Source organism: Macaca thibetana, chromosome 7 (assembly GCF_024542745.1).
Source record: "Macaca thibetana thibetana isolate TM-01 chromosome 7, ASM2454274v1, whole genome shotgun sequence".
Lineage (NCBI taxonomy): Eukaryota > Metazoa > Chordata > Mammalia > Primates > Cercopithecidae > Macaca > Macaca thibetana.
The window spans coordinates 73,203,689-73,221,833 of record NC_065584.1 but is presented as its reverse complement, the minus strand read 5'-3'; the positions used below and the strand labels follow the sequence as shown (position 1 = coordinate 73,221,833).

The window sequence follows — 18,145 nt, the reverse complement described above, 5'->3', positions numbered from 1 at the left end:
AAGACCCTATTTCAAAACAAAAACTAAAACAAAAACCAAAAGTATTGTGTGCATCCAGACTGCCAATAGAAAATTTTCTCTGCTTTATTTATATTTCACATATATATATATATACCTATACATACACACACACACACACACATTTTTTTTTTTTAAACAGTCTTGCTCCGTCACCCAGGCTGGAGTGCAGTGGCATAATCTTGGCTCACTGCAACCTCCGCCTCCCGGGTTCAAGTGATTCTTGTGCCTCAGTCTCCTGAGTAGCTAGCTGGGATTACAGGCACACACCACCCACACCTGGGTAATTTTTATATTTTTTTGTAGAGATAGGGTTTAGCAATGTTGGCCAGGCTGGTCTCAAACTCCTGACAGGTTTTCCACCTCCCAAAGTGCTGGGATTACAGGCATGAGCCACTGTGACCAGCTATATTTCAAGTTTTATTTATTGATTTTTTTCTGAGATGGAGTCTTGCTCTATTGCCCAGGCTAGAGTGCAAAGGTGTGATCTCAGCTTACTGCAACCTCCGCCTCCCAGGTTCAAGCAATTCTCCTGCCTCAGCCTCCTGAGTAGCTGGGATTACAGGTGTGCATTTTTGTATTTTTAGTAGAGAAGGGGTTTCACCATGTTTGTCAGGCTGGTCTTGAACTCCTGACCTCTTGATCCGCCCACGTTTGCCTCCCAAAGTGCTGGATTACATGCGTGAGCCACCGTGCCTGGCCTATTTCATGTTTTAAATTAGAATACTTACTTGCATATATCTGTAGAATCCTGAGTTCCTAAAGCATATAATGAAGAACCAATTCTATTGTAATCATCTGCAGCACCTATGGAGAAAGTTTTAAGAATTTAGTATACCTATTCCTTGATTTAAAAATACTTACTGCGTACTCACCTATCAAACAATGTGTAATATGAGACACACTAGTAAAGAAAATAACACAAACAACAGGCATGGTGGCTTATGCCAATAATCCCAACACTTTGGGAGGCTGGGGCAGGCAGATCACCTGAGGTCAGGAGTTTTGAGACCAGCCTGGCCAACATGGTGAAACCTCATCTCTACCAAAAATTTAAAAATCAGCCAGGTGTCACGGTGCATGCTTGTAATCCCAGCTACTCAGAAGTCTGAGGCAGGAGAATCACCTGAACCCAGGACGCAGAGGTTGCAGTGAGCCAAGATCACGCCACTGCACTCCAGCCTGGGCAACGGAGCAAGACTCTATCTCAAACAAAAAAACAAACTGGAGGCTGGGTGCAGTGGCTCACGCCTGTAATCCCAGCACTTTGCGAGGCAAAGGCAGGTGGATCACGAGGTCAGGGGATCGAGACCATCCTGGCTAACATGGTGAAACCCCGTCTCTACTAAAAATACAAAATATTTGCTGGGCGTGGTGGCGGGCGCCTGTAGTCCCAGCTACTTGAGAGGCTGAGGCAGGAGAATGGCGTGAACCCGAGAGGCAGAGCTTGCAGTGAGCCGAGATCACGCCACTGCACTCTAGCCTGGGCAACAGAGCGAGACTCCGTCTCAAAAAACAAACAAACAAAAAACAAACAATCAAAAAAAACAAAGTAGAAAGCAAGAAATATAACTTTCTTCATTAATAGACGTGACATGATCATCTACATAGAAAATACTAAGGAATCTACAAAATAGTTACTAGAACTAATAAGTGAGTTTAGCAAGATTGCAGAATATAAGATCAATACTGAAAAAATACACTGTGTTTCAACGTATTAGCAAAGAACAATTTGAAATTGAAATTTTAAAAAACATAACATGGCCTGGCGCGGTGGCTCACGCCTGTAATCCCAGCACTTTGGGAGGCTGAGGCAGGCGGATCATGAGGTCAGGAGATTGAGACCATCATGAGGTCAGGAGATTGAGACCATCCTGGCTAACAAAGTGAAACCCCGTCTCTACTTGAAATACAAAAAAATTAGCCAGGTGTGGTAGCGGGCGCCTGTAGTGCCAGCTACTCAGGAGGCTGAGGCAGGAGAATGGAGTGAACCCGGGAGGCGGAGCTTGCAGTAAGCCGAGATCACACCACTGCACTCCAGCATGGGCGATAGAGCTAGACTCTGTCTCAAAACAAACAAACAAAAAAAAAAAAAAAACCCCACCACCACCAACAACAAAAAATAACATTTATTTATTTGGAGACAGAGTCTCACTCTGTTGCTCAGGCATGAGTGCCATGGTGTGATCATGGCTCACTGCAGTCTCAAGCTCCTGGGCTCAAGCGATTCTCCCACCTCAGCCTCCCGAGTAGCTGGGACCACAGGCGCATGCCACCATGGTTGGCTATTTTTTTTTTTTGGCAGGGGAGGGATAAGGCCTGACTCTGTCGTCCAGGCTGGAGTGCAGTGGTAGGGTCTTGGCTCACTGCAACCTCCGCCACCCGAGTTCAAGCGATTCTCATGCCTCAGCCTCTCAAGTAGCTGGGACTACAGGGGCACGCCACTATGCTCAGCTAATTTTTGTATTTTTAGCAGAGATGGGGTTGTTTTTTTGAGATGGAGTCTCGCTCTGTTACCCAGGCTGGAGTGCAGTGGCTCAACCTTGGCTCACTGCAAGCTCTGCCTCCCGGGTTCACATCATTCTCCTGCCTCAGCCTCCCGAGTATCTGGGACTACAGGCGCCTGCTACCACGCCCGGCTAATTTTTTGTATTTTTAGTAGAGACAGGGTTTCACCATGTTAGCCAGGATGGTCTCGATCTCCTGAACTCATGATCTGCCTGCCTTGGCCTCCCAAAGTGCTGGAATTACAGGTGTGAGCCACTGCGCCCAGCCAGAGATGGGGTTTCATCATGTGGGCTAGGCTGGTCTCGAACTCCTGACTTAAGGTGATTCGCTTGCCTCAGCCTCCCAAAGTGCTGGAATTACAGGCGTGAGCCAACACGCCTGGCGCCTATTTTTTGCAAAGACTGGGTTTCATCATGTTGCCCAGGCTGGTCTCAAGCGATCCAAACACCTCAGTCTCCTAAAGTGCTGAAATTACGGGTTCGAGTCACTGTCTTCAGCTTAATAAAACATAACATTTATAATAGCATCAAAAACCAAATAATCAGGAACCAATCTGACTAAAGATGTATAAGAGCTATACAATGAAAACTACAAAACACTGCTGAGATGAATTAACAAAGACCCAACTCAGTGGAAATATGCTATATTAATGTACCAGAAGGATCAATATTGTTAAGATAGCAATTCTCTTCAAATTAATCTATAGAATCTACACAATCCCAATCAAAATCCCAGCAGCCACTTGTGTAGAAAAAGACAGCTGATTCTAAAAATTTATATGAAAATATAAAGATTCTAGGGTTGAGGGCAGTGGGTTCACACCTGTAATCACTCCCTCCTTTGGGAGGCCAAGGTGGATAGATTACTTGAAGTCAAGGGTTCGAGACCAGCCTGGCCAACATGGCAAAACTCTGTCTCTACTAAAAATGCAAAAATTAACCAGGTGTGGTGGCACGCATCTGTAGTCCCAGCTGCTCGGGAGGCTGAGGCACGAGGATTGCCTGAACCTGTGAGGCGGAGGTTGCAGTGAGCCAAGATCACACCACTGCACTCCAGCCTCCAGTCTTAGTGACAGAGTGAGATTCTGTCTCAAAAAAAGGAAAAAGTATAAAGATGCTAGGGCTGGGGGTGGTGGCTCACGCCTGTAATCCCAGCACTTTGGGAGGCCAAGGTGGGCAGATCATCTGAGGTCAGGAGTTTGAGACCTGCCTGCCCAACATGGTGAAAACCCCTCGCTACTGAAAATACAAAAATTAGCCAGGCTTGGTGGCAAGTACCTGTAATCCCAGCTAGTCATGAGGCTGAGGCAGGAGAATTGCTTGAACCCAGCAGGTGCAGGTTGCAGTGAGCTGAGATCGTGCCAGTCACTCCAGCCTAGGCAACAGAGTGAGACTCTGTCTCACAAAAACAAAAACAAAAACAAAAAGCAAAGCAAAACAAAACAAAGAAAACATAAAGATTCTAAGAGGGGTCAAAAACCACTTTGATAAAGAATAAAGTTGGGCACAGTGGTTCACACCTGTAATCCCAGCACTTTGGGAGGCTGAGTTGGGTGGATCACTTCAAACCTGGAGTTCAAGACCAGCCTGGGCAATATGGCAAAACCCCATCTCTAATAAAAATACAAAAATCAGCCAGGCGTGGTAGTGCACACCTGTAATCCCAGCTACTGGGGAGGTCGAGGCATGAGAATCACTTGAACCCAGGAGACAGGGGTGGCAGTGAGCTGAGACTGTGCCACTGCACTCCATCCTGGATGACAGTGAGACTCCGTCTAGGGAGAAAAAAAAAAAGGAGTCTGGTGGCTCACATGCCTGTAATTCCAGCCCTTTGGGAGGCCAAGGTGAGAGGACTGCTTGAGTCCAGGAGTTTAAGACCAACCCGAGCAACGTAGCAAGACCCTGTCTCTACCCCCTCAACAACAACAACAACAATTAGCCAGGCATGGTGGCGAATGCCTGTGGTCCCAGTTACTCGGTAGGCTGAAGTGGAAGGATCGATTGAGGCTGCAGTGAGCCATGTTTGCACCAATACACTGATCCTGGGTGACAGAGCAAGACCCTGTCTCAAAAAAAAAAAAAATACAAAAAACAAAAAACAATAAAGCTGGTGCTGGGCATGGTGGCTCATGCCTGTAATCCCAGCACTCTGGGAGGCTGAGGCGGGCAGAATACGAGGTCAGGAGATCGAGACCATCCTGGCTAACACGCTGAAACCCTGTCTCTATTAAAAATACAAAAAATTAGCCAGGTGTGGTGGTGGGCACCTGTAGTCCCAGCTACTCGGGAAGGCTGAGGCAGGAGAATGGCATGAACCTGGGAGGTGGAGTTTGCAGTGAGCCGAGATTGCACCACTGCACTCCAGTAGCCTGGGTGACAGAGCAAGACTTTGTCTCAAAAAAAAAAAAAAAAGAGTAAAGCTGAAGGAAGGACACAAGAAAAAGAAAAGATGTTGAACCTCAACAGTCATTAGGACAATACAAATCTAAACCACATTGAGTTACCACCACTGACCTATTTGAATAAAGTTAAAAAAGACTTCAAATTCCACTGGGAAAAATAAAAAGACTGACTATCCTTGTTGGCAAAGATGTGGGGCAACTGGAACTCTCATGCCCTGCTCATGGGAATGCAAAATGGTACAATCATTGTGGGAAAAAAATGTGGTAGTTTCTTAAAGTTAAATATTCATTTACCACATGACTCAGGCATTCTACTTCTAGGTATTACCCAAGAGAAAGAAAGGATGTCCACATAAAGAGTTATATACAAATGGCTCATATAAATTGTATCTGTAATAGTCAAAGCTAGAAACAAATAATTTTTGTATATCCATTCAATGGAACACTACTTAGCAACAAAAAGAAATGAACTATCGATGTACACAACAACTTGGATGAATCTCAAAATAGTTTTTTGAGTTTCAAAGCTAAACAATAAAGAATACATACTGTATGATTCAATTTATATAAAATACTAGAAAATACAAACTAATCTATAGTGACAAAAAGCAGACCAGTGGCTATCTGGGAATAGGGCGGGAGGGAGAGATTTCAAAGGGCCACAAGAAACTTTTGGGGGTGATGTGTGTGTTCATTATTTTGATTGTGGTAAGGATTTCACACATGTCAAAACTTACCAAACTGTACATTTTGACTACTGCAGCTTACTGATATCAATTACACTCAACACAGCTGTTAAAAAAAAACCTCATTGGTCTATTTTGCACTTTGAGTGGTTCTTTTACATATATGATTTTGTAGCATTATGTACTTGGCCGTTTAGAAAACATTGGTCCAATGAATTATGCAGATGTTCTAAGTGGTGACACACTTAAATGTACAATTTTTTAAAAAATCACATTCACTAGTAACATTATCAATCTCTATATAGGTCTTCACTGGCCCATCTAGCTGGGCACAGTGGCAGGCGCCTGTAACCTCAGCTACTTGGGAGGCCGAGGCAGGAGAATTGCTTGAACCTGGGCGGCAGAAGTTGCAGTGAGCCGAGATCGCACCATTGCACTCCAGCCTGGGCAACAGAGACTCCGTCTCAAAAAAAAAAAAAAAACAAAAAAAAAAACAATTGCAAGTATATGGCAGGAAAGAATATAGAGACTACTAGTCCAGTATCTATTGGGAAGTAAGCTCATGGTGAGAGATAGAAAGTTTTCCAAAATTCTAATTATCGCTTGAAGTTTGACTTTTCATTGGCAACAAATACTATCTTTGTTTTTCTTGAAATAGCTGTTTTTTTTGGCCAGGTTCCTCCAATTTAAATAATTACCTGATTTTTGAGAAAACATTTGCCAAATATTCATAAACATAGTTTGTCTATCAGTCATTCTTTAAAGTAAAAGTAGTGTTCTATGAAAAAATTAGCTAGTTCAATCACAACTCAATCACTAAAATGCTTTTCTACAGAACCATCATACTTGAGTATGTAGCCAAAGTGCTTTATGCATACCTCCTATTTCATCACTCAGAATATTTAAAAATGTATACTCAAGGGTAGAGATTACAATCAATTTTTACTGTTTCATTAAGGGCATTCTTAAGTGAAAGTCACATTTTAAAAAAATTGTGACTGGGTGCAGTGGCTCACACCTGTAATCCCAGCACTTTGGGAGGCCAAGGCAGGTAGATCATGAGGTCAGGAGTTCAAGACCATCCTGGCCAAGACGGTGAAACCCCATCTCTACCAAAAATACAAAAATTAACCTGGCGCGGTGGCAGGCGCCTGTAATCCCACCTACTTGGGAGGCTGAGGCAGGAGAATTGCTTGAACCTGGGAGGCAGAGGTTGTTGCAGTGAGCTGAGATCGCGCCACTGCACTCCAGCCTAGGTGACAAGAGACTCCGTCTCAAAAAAAAAAAAAAAGCTATTGCATGGCAGGAAAGAATATAGAGACTACTAGTCCAGTTTGTTGCCACTGCCTCGATTTGTATGTAATTATGCAGCAGCAGCTTTATCCATCATTGGTGTAAACGTCAACATGGTGAAAAAGGCAAAAACTATCACAGTATCATTATAAAAATAGTTATTGTTTTGTTGTTGTCTAGACAGTCTCACTCTGTCACCCCGACTGCAGTGTGGTGGTACGATCGACCACAGCTCACTGCAGCCTTGACCTCCCAGGCCCAAGGCATCCTCCCACCTTAGCTTTCCTAGTAGCTGGGACCACAGCCATGGGCCACCACGTCTGGCTAATTTTATTTTTTGTATTAGGCTGGTGCAATACAAACAGGGTCTTTGTTGCTCAGGCTGGTCTTGAATTCCTGAGCTCAAGTGATCTTCCCGCTTCAGCCTCCGAAAGTGTTGTAATTACAGGTGTGAGCCACTGTGCACAGCTGAAAATAGTTTTGACCTCACAGGCTCACTATAAAAGAGCCAGGGAGCCTAGACTCCAACAGACCACAGTTTGAGAACTACTGCTCTATATTAAGACTTTTTCAAACTATAATATGAACTTTATAATTATTCCATTAAAAGATATAAGCTTTAGCCACAGAAACATCTTACTTTTGTGGGATCTTGTCATTCTATCAGATTTAGCAGATGCATCCTTAACTCGGTTATGATATTCCAAAAGAAATGTTCGTTCATGCTCAAAGAAATCATCTACATCCTATAAGATCAAAAGAAAATACAAACTTTTTTCACTTATTTGCTTTAGTTTAATATGTAAATAACTTTATAAATATAAGAGATTATCAGTAAAATAGCACAGCTATCCTCTAATAGTCAGATGTTACTGTACTAATTTCACCAGCAAGACTTTAATAGACATGCATTTCTATCTATCAAGTAAGAAATCTTCTATGATTTTGTAACTGAAGGCTCCCCAGATAGGTCCAAGTTCACATGCTGTATGTGCTCCCCAAATAGGTCCAAGTTCACATTCTTTCTTCTTTTTTTGAGATGGAGTCTCACTCTGTCGCCTAGGCTGGAGTGCCGTGGCATGATCTTGGTTCACTGCAACCTCTGCCTGCCGGGTTCAAGCGATTCTCCTGCCTCGGTGTACCAATAGCTTGGGACTACAGGTGCACACCACTACACCCAGCTAATTTTTTTTTTTTTTTAGGCAGAGTCTCGCTCTGTCACCAGGCTGGAGCACAGTGGCGCGATCTCAGCTCACTGCAACCTCCGCCTCCTGGGTTCAAGCGATTCTCCTGCCCCAGCCTCCTGAGTAGCTGAGACTACGGGCGCATGCCACCACGTCCAGCTAATTTTTTTTTGTATTTTTAGTAGAGACGGGGTTTCACCATGTTGGTCACGCTGGTCTCGAACACCTGACCTCGTGATCCACCCGCCTTGGCCTCCCAAAGTGCTGGAATTACAGATGTAAGCCACCGCGCCCAGCCTAATTTTTGTATTTTTCAGTAGAGACAGAATTTCGCCATGTTGGCCAGGCTGGTCTCAAGTTTCTGACCTCAAGTGATCTGCCCGCCTCGGCCTCCCAAAGTGCTAAAGTGCTGGGATTACAGGCATGAGCCACCGCGCTTGGCCTCATATGATGTACTTATTTGTGATCTGCCTCTACAATTCTGCCTCTTCAGTAAACATACTATTGCCAGCAGAAGTGATCAATTGTTTTTAAGGAAAAAGAAAACAATTCTGGTGGACAGAGTGAAAATCTATTTTTCTTGGCCTGTTATGTATTCTACTGGCCATTCCTGAAGGCTGCCTAGCCTTAGTCATTAAGGCCCTTTCTTACTGCACTGAGGACCCTGGCCAAACTATCTGAGGGCAATAATACGATTAACCACTGTCTTCAATCTTTTTTTTTGAAACAAAGCTAGCTATACATTAAAAATAAAAATTATTATTATTATCTTCAGACAGAGTCTTGCTTTGTAATCCAGGCTGGACTACAGTGGTGCAAACATGGCTCACTGCAGCCTCAACCTCCCTGGCTCAAGCAATCCTCCTGACTTAGCATCCCAAGTAGCTGGGACTACAGGTGCATGCCACGACGCCAAGATAATTTTTGTATTTTTTGTAGAGACAGGGTTTTGTCATGTTGCCCAGGCTGGTCTTAAACTCCTGAGTTAAAGTGATCCACCTGCCTTAGCCTCCCAAAATGTTAGGATTATAGGAGTGAGCCACTGCACCTGGCACAAAAATGAAATTAATAGTATTTTACCCCCTTGAAAATTACCAATAATTAAGTGAAAAAGCATCAGCTGACAGGATATAATTGGAGACCAGTATCAACAGAACACAAGCAGCAAGAGTCAGTACTGACAAAATGTCATTGAAAACTGTAATTCAGGCCGGGCGCGGTGGCTCAAGCCTGTAATCCCAGCACTTTGGGAGGCCGAGACGGGCGGATCACGAGGTCAGGAGATCGAGACCATCCTGGCTAACACGGTGAAACCCCGTCTCTACTAAAAAATACAAAAAAAAAAAAAAAAAAACTAGCCGGGCGCGGTGGCGGGCGCCTGTAGTCCCAACTACTCGGGAGGCTGAGGCAGGAGAATGGCGTGAACCCGGGAGGCGGAGCTTGCAGTGAGCTGAGATCCGGCCACTGCACTCCAGCCTGGGCGGCAGAGCGAGACTCCGTCTCAAAAAAAAAAAAAAAAAAAAAAAAAAAAAAAAAAAAAAAAGAAAACTGTAATTCAGCTGGATACAGTGGCTCACAGCTGTAATCCCAGCACTTTGGGGAGGCCGATGTGGGCAGATCACTTGAGCCCAGGAGTTCAGCCTGGGCAACATGGAGAAACTGTCTCTACAAAAAATACAAAAATTAGCTGGGTGCGGTGGCATGTACCTATAGTTCCAGCTACTTGGGAGGCTGAAGTGGGAGGATCGTTTGAGCCTGGGAGGCAGAGGTTGCAGTGAGCCGAGATTGGGGCTGTACAGCAGCCTAAGGCAACAGAGCAAGACCCTGTCTCAAAACACAAAATAAAATAAAAAATAAATATTAAAATAAAATTCATAATTCATATGTAACAATTCTCTCTCTTTTTCTCTTTCGCCCAGGCTGGAGTGCAATGGCACAATCTTGGCTAACTGCAACCTCTGCCTCTGGGGTTCAGGCGATTCTCCTACCTCAAAAGCCTCCCGAGTAGCTGGGATTACAGGCATGAGCCACCATGCCTGGCTAATTTTGTATTTTTCGCAGAGACAGGGTTTCTCCATGTTGGCCAGGCTGGTCTCAAACTCCCAACTTCAGGTGATCCGCCCGCCTTGGCCTCCCAAAGTGCTAGGATTACAGGCGTGAGCCACCGCGCCAGGCCAGTTTTCTTAACTGTAGAAATGTGGATAAAACTGGCAGGGTTGTTGTGAAGATTACACAAGAAAATGTGGGCTACCAATCAACACATTATAAGTGTTCAAAAATGTTATTACTCTATTAATAAAATTATCAAAATTATAATCAACATAGTGGTTTACATTTAATGGCTAAGAAAAATGGTTGATATTAATGCATAAGCAGCATCAAATGGAAGTAAGCTGAGTCCTTATTGGAAAGCAGCCATAGCACATGCACTGTCAAGTATCCACTGACCTGTCTCTGAAAAATCAGAGTATAAATCAAATAGTACTCTACACACCAATTTTATTATGTCTATAAAAACAGGCAATGATGACAAAGCAGCATTCTTTTCTTCCTAGTATTTGCTTGATAATAGAAACATTGTTCTCATATTTTAATGGTAAGAATCTTCAGATAAATCAACTCTTGTACCATTTTTAGAACATCATTAAGAAAAATACAGGTGTTTTCGGCCGGGCGCGGTGGCTCACGCCTGTAATCCCAGCACTTTGGGAGGCCAAGGCAGGCAGATCACGAGGTGAGGAGATCGAGACCATCCTGGCCAACACAATGAAACCCTGTCTCTACTAAAAATACAAAAAAATTAGCTGGGTGTGGTGGCGGGCGCCTGTAGTCCCAGCTACTTGGGAGGCTGAGGCAGGGGAATGGTGTGAACCTGGGAGGTGGAATTTGCAGTGAGCCGAGATCATGCCACTGCACTACAGCCTGGGCGAGAGAGCAAGACTCCATCTCAAAAAAAAAAAAAAAAAAAAAAAAAAAAAAAAAAGAAAGAAAAAAAAAAATAGGTGTTTTCCACACATATTATCTCAATCTTTTTATTAAGTCAGTAAGGTGGGTAGTATTATTAACCCCATTTTGAAAATGGAAAATCTGCCAGGGCACAGTGGTTCACACCTGTAACATCCTAGCACTTTGGGAGGCCAAGGCAGGCAGATCACGAGGTCAAGAGTTTGAGACCAGCCTGGCCAACATGGTGAAACCCCGTCTCCACTAAAAATACAAAAATTAGCCGGGCATGGTGGCGGGTGCCTGTAATTCCAGCTATTCAGGAGGCTGAGGCAGGAGAATTGCTTGAACCTGGGAGGCAGAGGTTGCAGTGAGCCGAGATTATGCCACTGCACTCCAGCCTGGGCGAGAGAGCAAGACTCTATCTTGGGGAAAAAAAAGAAAAAAGAGAGAAAACGGGAAAACCAAGATCCAGAAAAATAAAAGAAAGTAACTTTTCCCAAGGACATGTAGCTTGAAGCAACACCAAAACCCCAACTGAGATCTTTTTTTTTGTTTTTTTTTTGGGACAGGGTGTCTCACTCTGTCGCCCAGGCTAGAGTGCAGTGGCAAAATCTCAGCTCACTGCAACCTCCGCCTCCTAGGTTCCTCAGCCTCCCGAGACCTCCAGGCTGGTCTTGAACTCCTGATCTCAAATGATCCACCCACCCTGGCCTCCCAAAGTGCTGGGATTACAGGCGTGGGCCACCGTGCTCGGCCTCAACAGAGATCTTCTAACTCTAAGCTGAACTTAGGTCTGCCCCTAACATTTCCAAGGCTAAACGTTAAATGTGAAAACAGAGGCAGCATCTCTTGGTACGCTCTGCAGCTCTGTCTGTCCTGCATCTAGGAGGACTTCATGTGCATGTGGGTGGACATTCCAAATTGCACACTGTCCCTCCCCTCCACCCACCTGCCCCATGATCGCCCCTTAACCACTCATGGAATACACATGAATGGCATGAACTCAGGGACGTTGCCCACGTAGGAACTGCAAGGCTTGGGATTTGGGTAGGGAAATAGGGGATTCTAGAAACCTGTAACCTGGTCTGATGTGAAGGGAAGGGGTGTGGGCTGCAGTCGGGCAAATTCCCTTAGCTTAAGACTTCTCATCCATTGTAGAAGGGGACGCTCTAAGGAGAGGAATCCAGGTCAAGGGGATTCCTCCTGTTCCTAGGACTAAAGATTCTAACCGTACAAATGTCTTTTACTCTAATTCTGCACATTTGAAATCTCAATCTATCTCCCTTTTAAAAGAAGTCTCAATACCACAGTTAATCAAGTAAAATCTTACCTTTACTCCTGAAACGATTACTCCGTCTGCTGATTTAACCATGTTTTTAAAGAAATCTTCAAGTTTCTCTTTTTTATTTTTTCCTCGCACACTCAACTGAAAGGTAATTTAACATTTTTTAAGGTTACAAAAGGAAAGCAGTACCTCCTTTTTCTTTGATATTTAAATGGCAATCTCAAAAGGATCCTAGTTTTTAATCTTAATATATAAGTGGCAATTTCATCATGTACATCAATGATTTTCAAACTTTAGGGCATAAAAAGGAGTTTGGTAATAATATAGATATTCAGGACTCACTCTCAAAGATTCAGGTTTAGTTGGTCAACAAGAAGGCCTAGATATTTAACATTTTATGAGCATATCTGATAATTCTGTTGCAAGCAGCCCTCTCATCATATTTTGTCAAACACTGCTGTATAAAATTTAATAGACAATTAAAATTTTGGCTCGGGAATTCCTTTAAACATGTAAAATTTATTGGGGCACAATATACTACTGTACGATTCCACAATAACTCTGAATACATATCCTATACATTTGGAACTCTGCACTCATCCAAGTGTCTCTTGTCTGGCTTTTGGGGTCAGCAATTTATAGCACAAGGGACACAAAAAAGATGACTTTGAACAACATGAATGGTTATCCAAGGGCAAAACCAACAAGCAGCAGCTAACTCTTTGACTCCTAGCACTTGCTGCATCAGGGTGCTCCATAAAGGAGCAACCCATCTAATTCCTGTGTACTTCCATTGCTTCAATGCCCACCTTTATGTAAATGACTCACAACTCTCTATCACTACCTGCTATGGTCTGAATGTATGTGTCCCCCTAAAATTCATATGCTAAAAAAAAATTTTTTTTGAGACACTGTCTCCCTCTGTCATCCAAGCTGAAGTACAGTGGCGTGATCTAGGCTCACTGTAACCTCTGCCTCCCGGGTTCAAGGTATTCTCCTGCCTCAGCCTCCCGAGGAGCTGGGACCACAAGCATGTACCATCATGCTCGACTATTTTTAGTAGAAACAGGATTTCACTGTGTTGGCCAGAGTGGTCCTGAACTCCTGACCTCAGGTGATCCAACCACCTCGGCCTCCCAAAGTGCTGGGATTACAGGCATGCGTCACCACAACTGGCCCGTATCTTGAAGCTTAACTCCCAAGGTAATAATAATTAAGAAGAGGTGGGCCTGAGCCAGGTGCAGTGGCTCGTGCCTGGAGTCCCAGCTACTTGGGAGGCTGAGGTGGGAGGATCATTTGATGCCAGGAGTTTGAGGCTGCAATGTGCTATAACTGCACCTGTGAAAAGCCATTACATTTCAGCCTGGGCAATACAGCAAGACTCCATCTCTTAAAAATAGGTGGGGCTTTTGAGAAGTGATTAGGTCATGAGGGTGGAGCCTTCATAAATGGGATTAGTCCTTATAAAAGAGGCTGAGGGAATGTTACCCTCTTGCCCCTTCCTTCTGCCATGTGAGGACACAACAAAAAGGTGCCACCTATGAAGCACAGCGCCCTCACCAGACACGCTATCTGCCAGCACCCTGATCTTGGACTTCCCATTCTCCAGAACTGTAAATGATAAATTCTGTTGTTTATAAATTAGCCAGTCTAAGGTATTTTGCTATAGCAGCCAAACAGACTAGAATACTACCCATAAGCTCGTTCCTTAACCTTACATGTTATATCCAATTGCCCACATGATTTCCTTACATGGAGACTGTGACTGTAACCTCACATTAGATGACTCTAACACAGTGCTCATTAAAATCTAATCTCTGGGCTGGGCGCAGTGACTCACGCCTGTAATCCCAGCCCTTTGAGAGGCCGAGGCCGGTGGATCACCTGAGGTCAGGAGTTCGAAACTACCTTTGACCAACATGGTGAAACCCCATCTCTACTAAAAATACTAAAATTAGCTGGGCGTCGTGGCATCTGCTTATAATCCCAGCTACTAGGGAGACTGAGGCAAGAGAATCTTTTGAACCCGGGAGGCAGAGGTTGCCATGAGCCGAGATCGCACCATTGCATTCCAGCCTGGGCAACAAGAGCGAAACTCCGTCTCAAAAAAAAAAAAAAAAAAAAAAAAAAATTAACCGGGCATGGTGAAACGTGCCTGTAATCCCAGCTACTCGGGAGGCTGAGGCTGGAGAATCACTTGAACCTGGGAGGCAGAGGTTGTACTGAGCTGAGATCGCACCACCACACTCCAGCCTGGGCAACAGAGCAAGACTCCATCTCAAAAAAAAAGAAAAAAAGAAAAAAAAATCTAAACTCCAAAATTTCTGTCTTCCCTCTTTGAGTTGCGGCCCCTTCATCCGAACAGTCTTTCTGACTCCAACATGTTCCCTAAAATTCCACACTTCTCATTTAAATCTTGAAATTTCTACAACTTCTTCCTTTTCCTCATAGCTCAAATTCTACCAGCAAATGACTGAAAACTGTCCCTTTCCACTCCTATTCTCCTAGTAAAGTCTTCATCATCTCTTTCCTAGACTGATCTATTAGTTAATAATTCTCATCTTATTCCAATCCATTCTATTGCCTGGGACAGCTTTCCCAAATCAAATTTTGAGCATCTCATCCTTACTCACAAACTTTAGCTTCTTTTCTCTTTTTTCTCTTTTGAGACAGAACCTCTCTGTCACCCATGCTGTTGCACAATCTCAGCTCACTGCAACCTCCACCTCCCACATACAAGTGATTCTCATGTCTCAGCCTCCCAAGTAGCTGGGATTACAGGCAAGCGCCACCACGCCCAGCTAATGTTTGTGTTTTTAGTAGAGATGGGGGTTTCACCATGTTGCCCAGGCTGGTCTTGAACTCCTGGCCTCAAGTGAATGTCTTGCCTCAGTCTGCCGAAGTGTTGGGATTACAGAAATGAGGCACCGCACCCGGCTTTTTTCTTTCTTCTTTTCATTTTTTTTTTTTTTTTTTATTGAGACGGAGTCTCGCTCTGTCACCCAGGCTGGAGTGCAGTGGCCGGATCTCAGCTCACTGCAAGCTCTGCCTCCCGGGTTTACGCCATTCTCCTGTCTCAGCCTCCCAAGTAGCTGGGACTACGGGCGCCCGCCACCATGCCCGACTAGTTTTTTGTATTTTTTAGTAGAGACGGGGTTTCACCGTGTTAGCCAGGATGGTCTCGATCTCCTGACCTCGTGATCCGCCCGTCTCGGCCTCCCAAAGTGCTGGGATTACAGGCTTGAGCCACTGCGCCCGGCCTCTTCTTTTCTTTTTTTAAACAGACAGAGTCATACTATGTTGCCCAGGCTGGTCTCGAACTCCTCAGCTCAAGCACTCCTCCTGCCTCGGCCTCCTAAAGTACTGGGATTAAAGGTGTGACTTACCACACCTGGCCCAAATTCTTTGATCTTGAGGTTAACCTGTAAGTACATGAGCACTATGCTACATTTATTTTCTGCGAAAATTATGAATTAATCTTGTCATCCAAACATAGGTTCCAAGATTTGTATCAGTGATTCAGTAAAAAATTTTTTGCCAGCACTATGAACGAAGAAATCGTTAAAGTGCAACCACCCTGGCCTGACGCGGTGGCTCACACCTGTAATCCCCGCACTTTGGGAGGCTGATGCAGGCAGGTCACCTGAGGTCAGGAGTTTGAGACCAGCCTGATCAACATGGCAAAACCCTGTCTCTACTAAAATACAAAAATTAGTTGGGTATGGTGGCTACTCGGGAGCGGCAGAGGAATCATTTGAACCTGGGAGGCGGAGGTTGTAGTGAGCCAAGATCGTGCCACTGCACTCCAGCCTGGGCGACAGAGAGAGATTCCATCTCAAAAAAAAAAAAAGTTTTTAGGTAGGGAAGGGAAAAATAACGACTGATCAGCACCAATGGTCAGTTAAACAGATTGAGAGTCAATGATTTACCCAAATCTGGAATTCTTTAGCTCAATCACCTCCTCAGAATTCTCTACAAGGCTTCAGAAGACTCCGAACTCAAATTTAAGAACATTAGTCAATGTGATAACCCTATTTCTTTTGTTTTTGTTTTTTTTTTTTTTTTGAGACGGAGTCTCGCTGTGTCACTCAGGCTGGAATGCAGTGGCGTAACCTTGGTTCACCGCAACCTCCGCCTCCCAGGTTCAAGCAATTCTTCTACCTCAGCCTCCCAGGTAGCTGGGATGACAGGCATGTAGCCACCAAGCCCAGGTAATTTTTGTATTTTAAGCAGAGACGGGGTTTCACCATATTGGCCACGCTGGTCTCAAACTCCTGACCTCGTGATCCGCCCGCTTCGGCCTCCCAAAGTGCTGGAATTATAGGCTGAGTCACCGTGCCTCGCCCCTACTTCTCAAGAGATTTGCAATTAAGGATTACAAAAAAAAAAAAATCAGTGTCCCTTGAAGTCACACGATTATTTATTTATTTATTTATTTATTTATTTTTTGAGACGGAGTCTGGCTCTGTCGCCCGGTCTGGAGTGCAGTGGCCGGATCTCAGCTCACTGCAAGCTCTGCCTCCCGGGTTTACGCCATTCTCCTGCCTCAGCCTCCCGAGTAGCTGGGACTACAGGCGCCCGCCGCCTCGCCCGGCTAGTTTTTTGTATTTTTTAGTAGAGACGGGGTTTCACCGTGTTCGCCAGGATGGTCTCGATCTCCTGACCTCGTGATCCGCCCGTCTCGGCCTCCCAAAGTGCTAGGATTACAGGCTTGAGCCACCGCGCCCGGCCTATTTATTTATTTATTTATTTTGAGAAGGAGTCTCTCTCTGTTGCCCAGGCTGGAGTGCAGTGGCATGATCTCAGCTCACTGCAAGCTCCGCCTCCCAGGTTCATGCCATTCTCCTGTCTCAGCCACCTGAGTAGCTGGGACTACAGACACCCGCCACCACGCCCGGCTAATTGTTTTTGTATTTTTAGTAGAGACGGGGGTTTCACCATGTTAGCCAGGATGGTCTCGATCTGCTGACCTTGTGATCCACCTGTCTCGGCCTCCCAAATTGCTGGGACTACAGGCATGAGCCACTACGCCCAACCAGTAACACAATTTTTTTATTTTTTATTTTTAGTTTTTGAGATGGGAATTTCACTTTTGTCCCCCAGGCTGGAGTGCAACGGCACGATCTCGGCTCTCTGCAACCTCTGCCTCCCGGGTTCAAGTGATTCTCCTGTCTTAGCCTCCCAAGTAGCTGGTACAGGCACCCGCCACCATGCCCAGATAATTTTTGTATTTTTAGTAGAGATATTTTATCATGTTGGCCAGGCTGGTCTCAAACTCCTGACCTCAGGTGATCTGTCTGGGTCAGCCTCCCAAAGTGCTGGGATTACAAGCATGAGACACCATGCCTGGCTAGTAACATGCTTAACTCTCATTCTGTCAATTAATCTACTCAAGTTCTACTGAAATAACTGCATTACTACTGAAAAAGTGTCACTTAACTTGAAAAATACAAACAGGCCAGGCGCGGCTCACGCCTATAATCCTAGCACTTTGGGAGGCTGAGGCGGGTGGATCACCTGAGGTCAGGAGTTCGAGACCAGCCTGGCCAACATGGTGAAACTCCATCTCTACTAAAAATACAAAAATTAGGCTGGGCGCAGTGGCTTACACCTGTAATCCCAGCACTTTGGGAGGCTGAGGTGGGTGAATCACCTGAGGTCGGGAGTTCGAGACCAGCCTGACCAACATGGAGAAACCCCGTCTCTACTAAAAATACAAAAATCACCTTGGCATGGTGGCGCATTCCTGTAATCCCAGCTACTTGGGAGTCTGAGGCAGAAGAATCGCTTGAACCCAGGAGGCAGAAGCTTTGGTAAGCCGAGA

At 44.8% G+C, this 18,145-nt stretch overlaps 1 protein-coding gene across 1 annotated transcript in view; it reads right to left on the bottom strand.

Moving 5' to 3' along the window:
* Window positions 1–18,145, bottom strand: part of SNX6 (sorting nexin 6) — a 72,260-nt gene that overhangs the window by 24,991 nt on the left and 29,124 nt on the right. The window contains exons 7-9 of the mRNA XM_050798115.1: window positions 12,367–12,462; window positions 7,547–7,652; window positions 750–825 (exon numbers count right to left, since the gene is read on the bottom strand). Coding sequence (XP_050654072.1) covers window positions 750–825; window positions 7,547–7,652; window positions 12,367–12,462 — 278 coding nt within the window. The remainder of the gene's footprint in view (window positions 1–749; window positions 826–7,546; window positions 7,653–12,366; window positions 12,463–18,145) is intronic.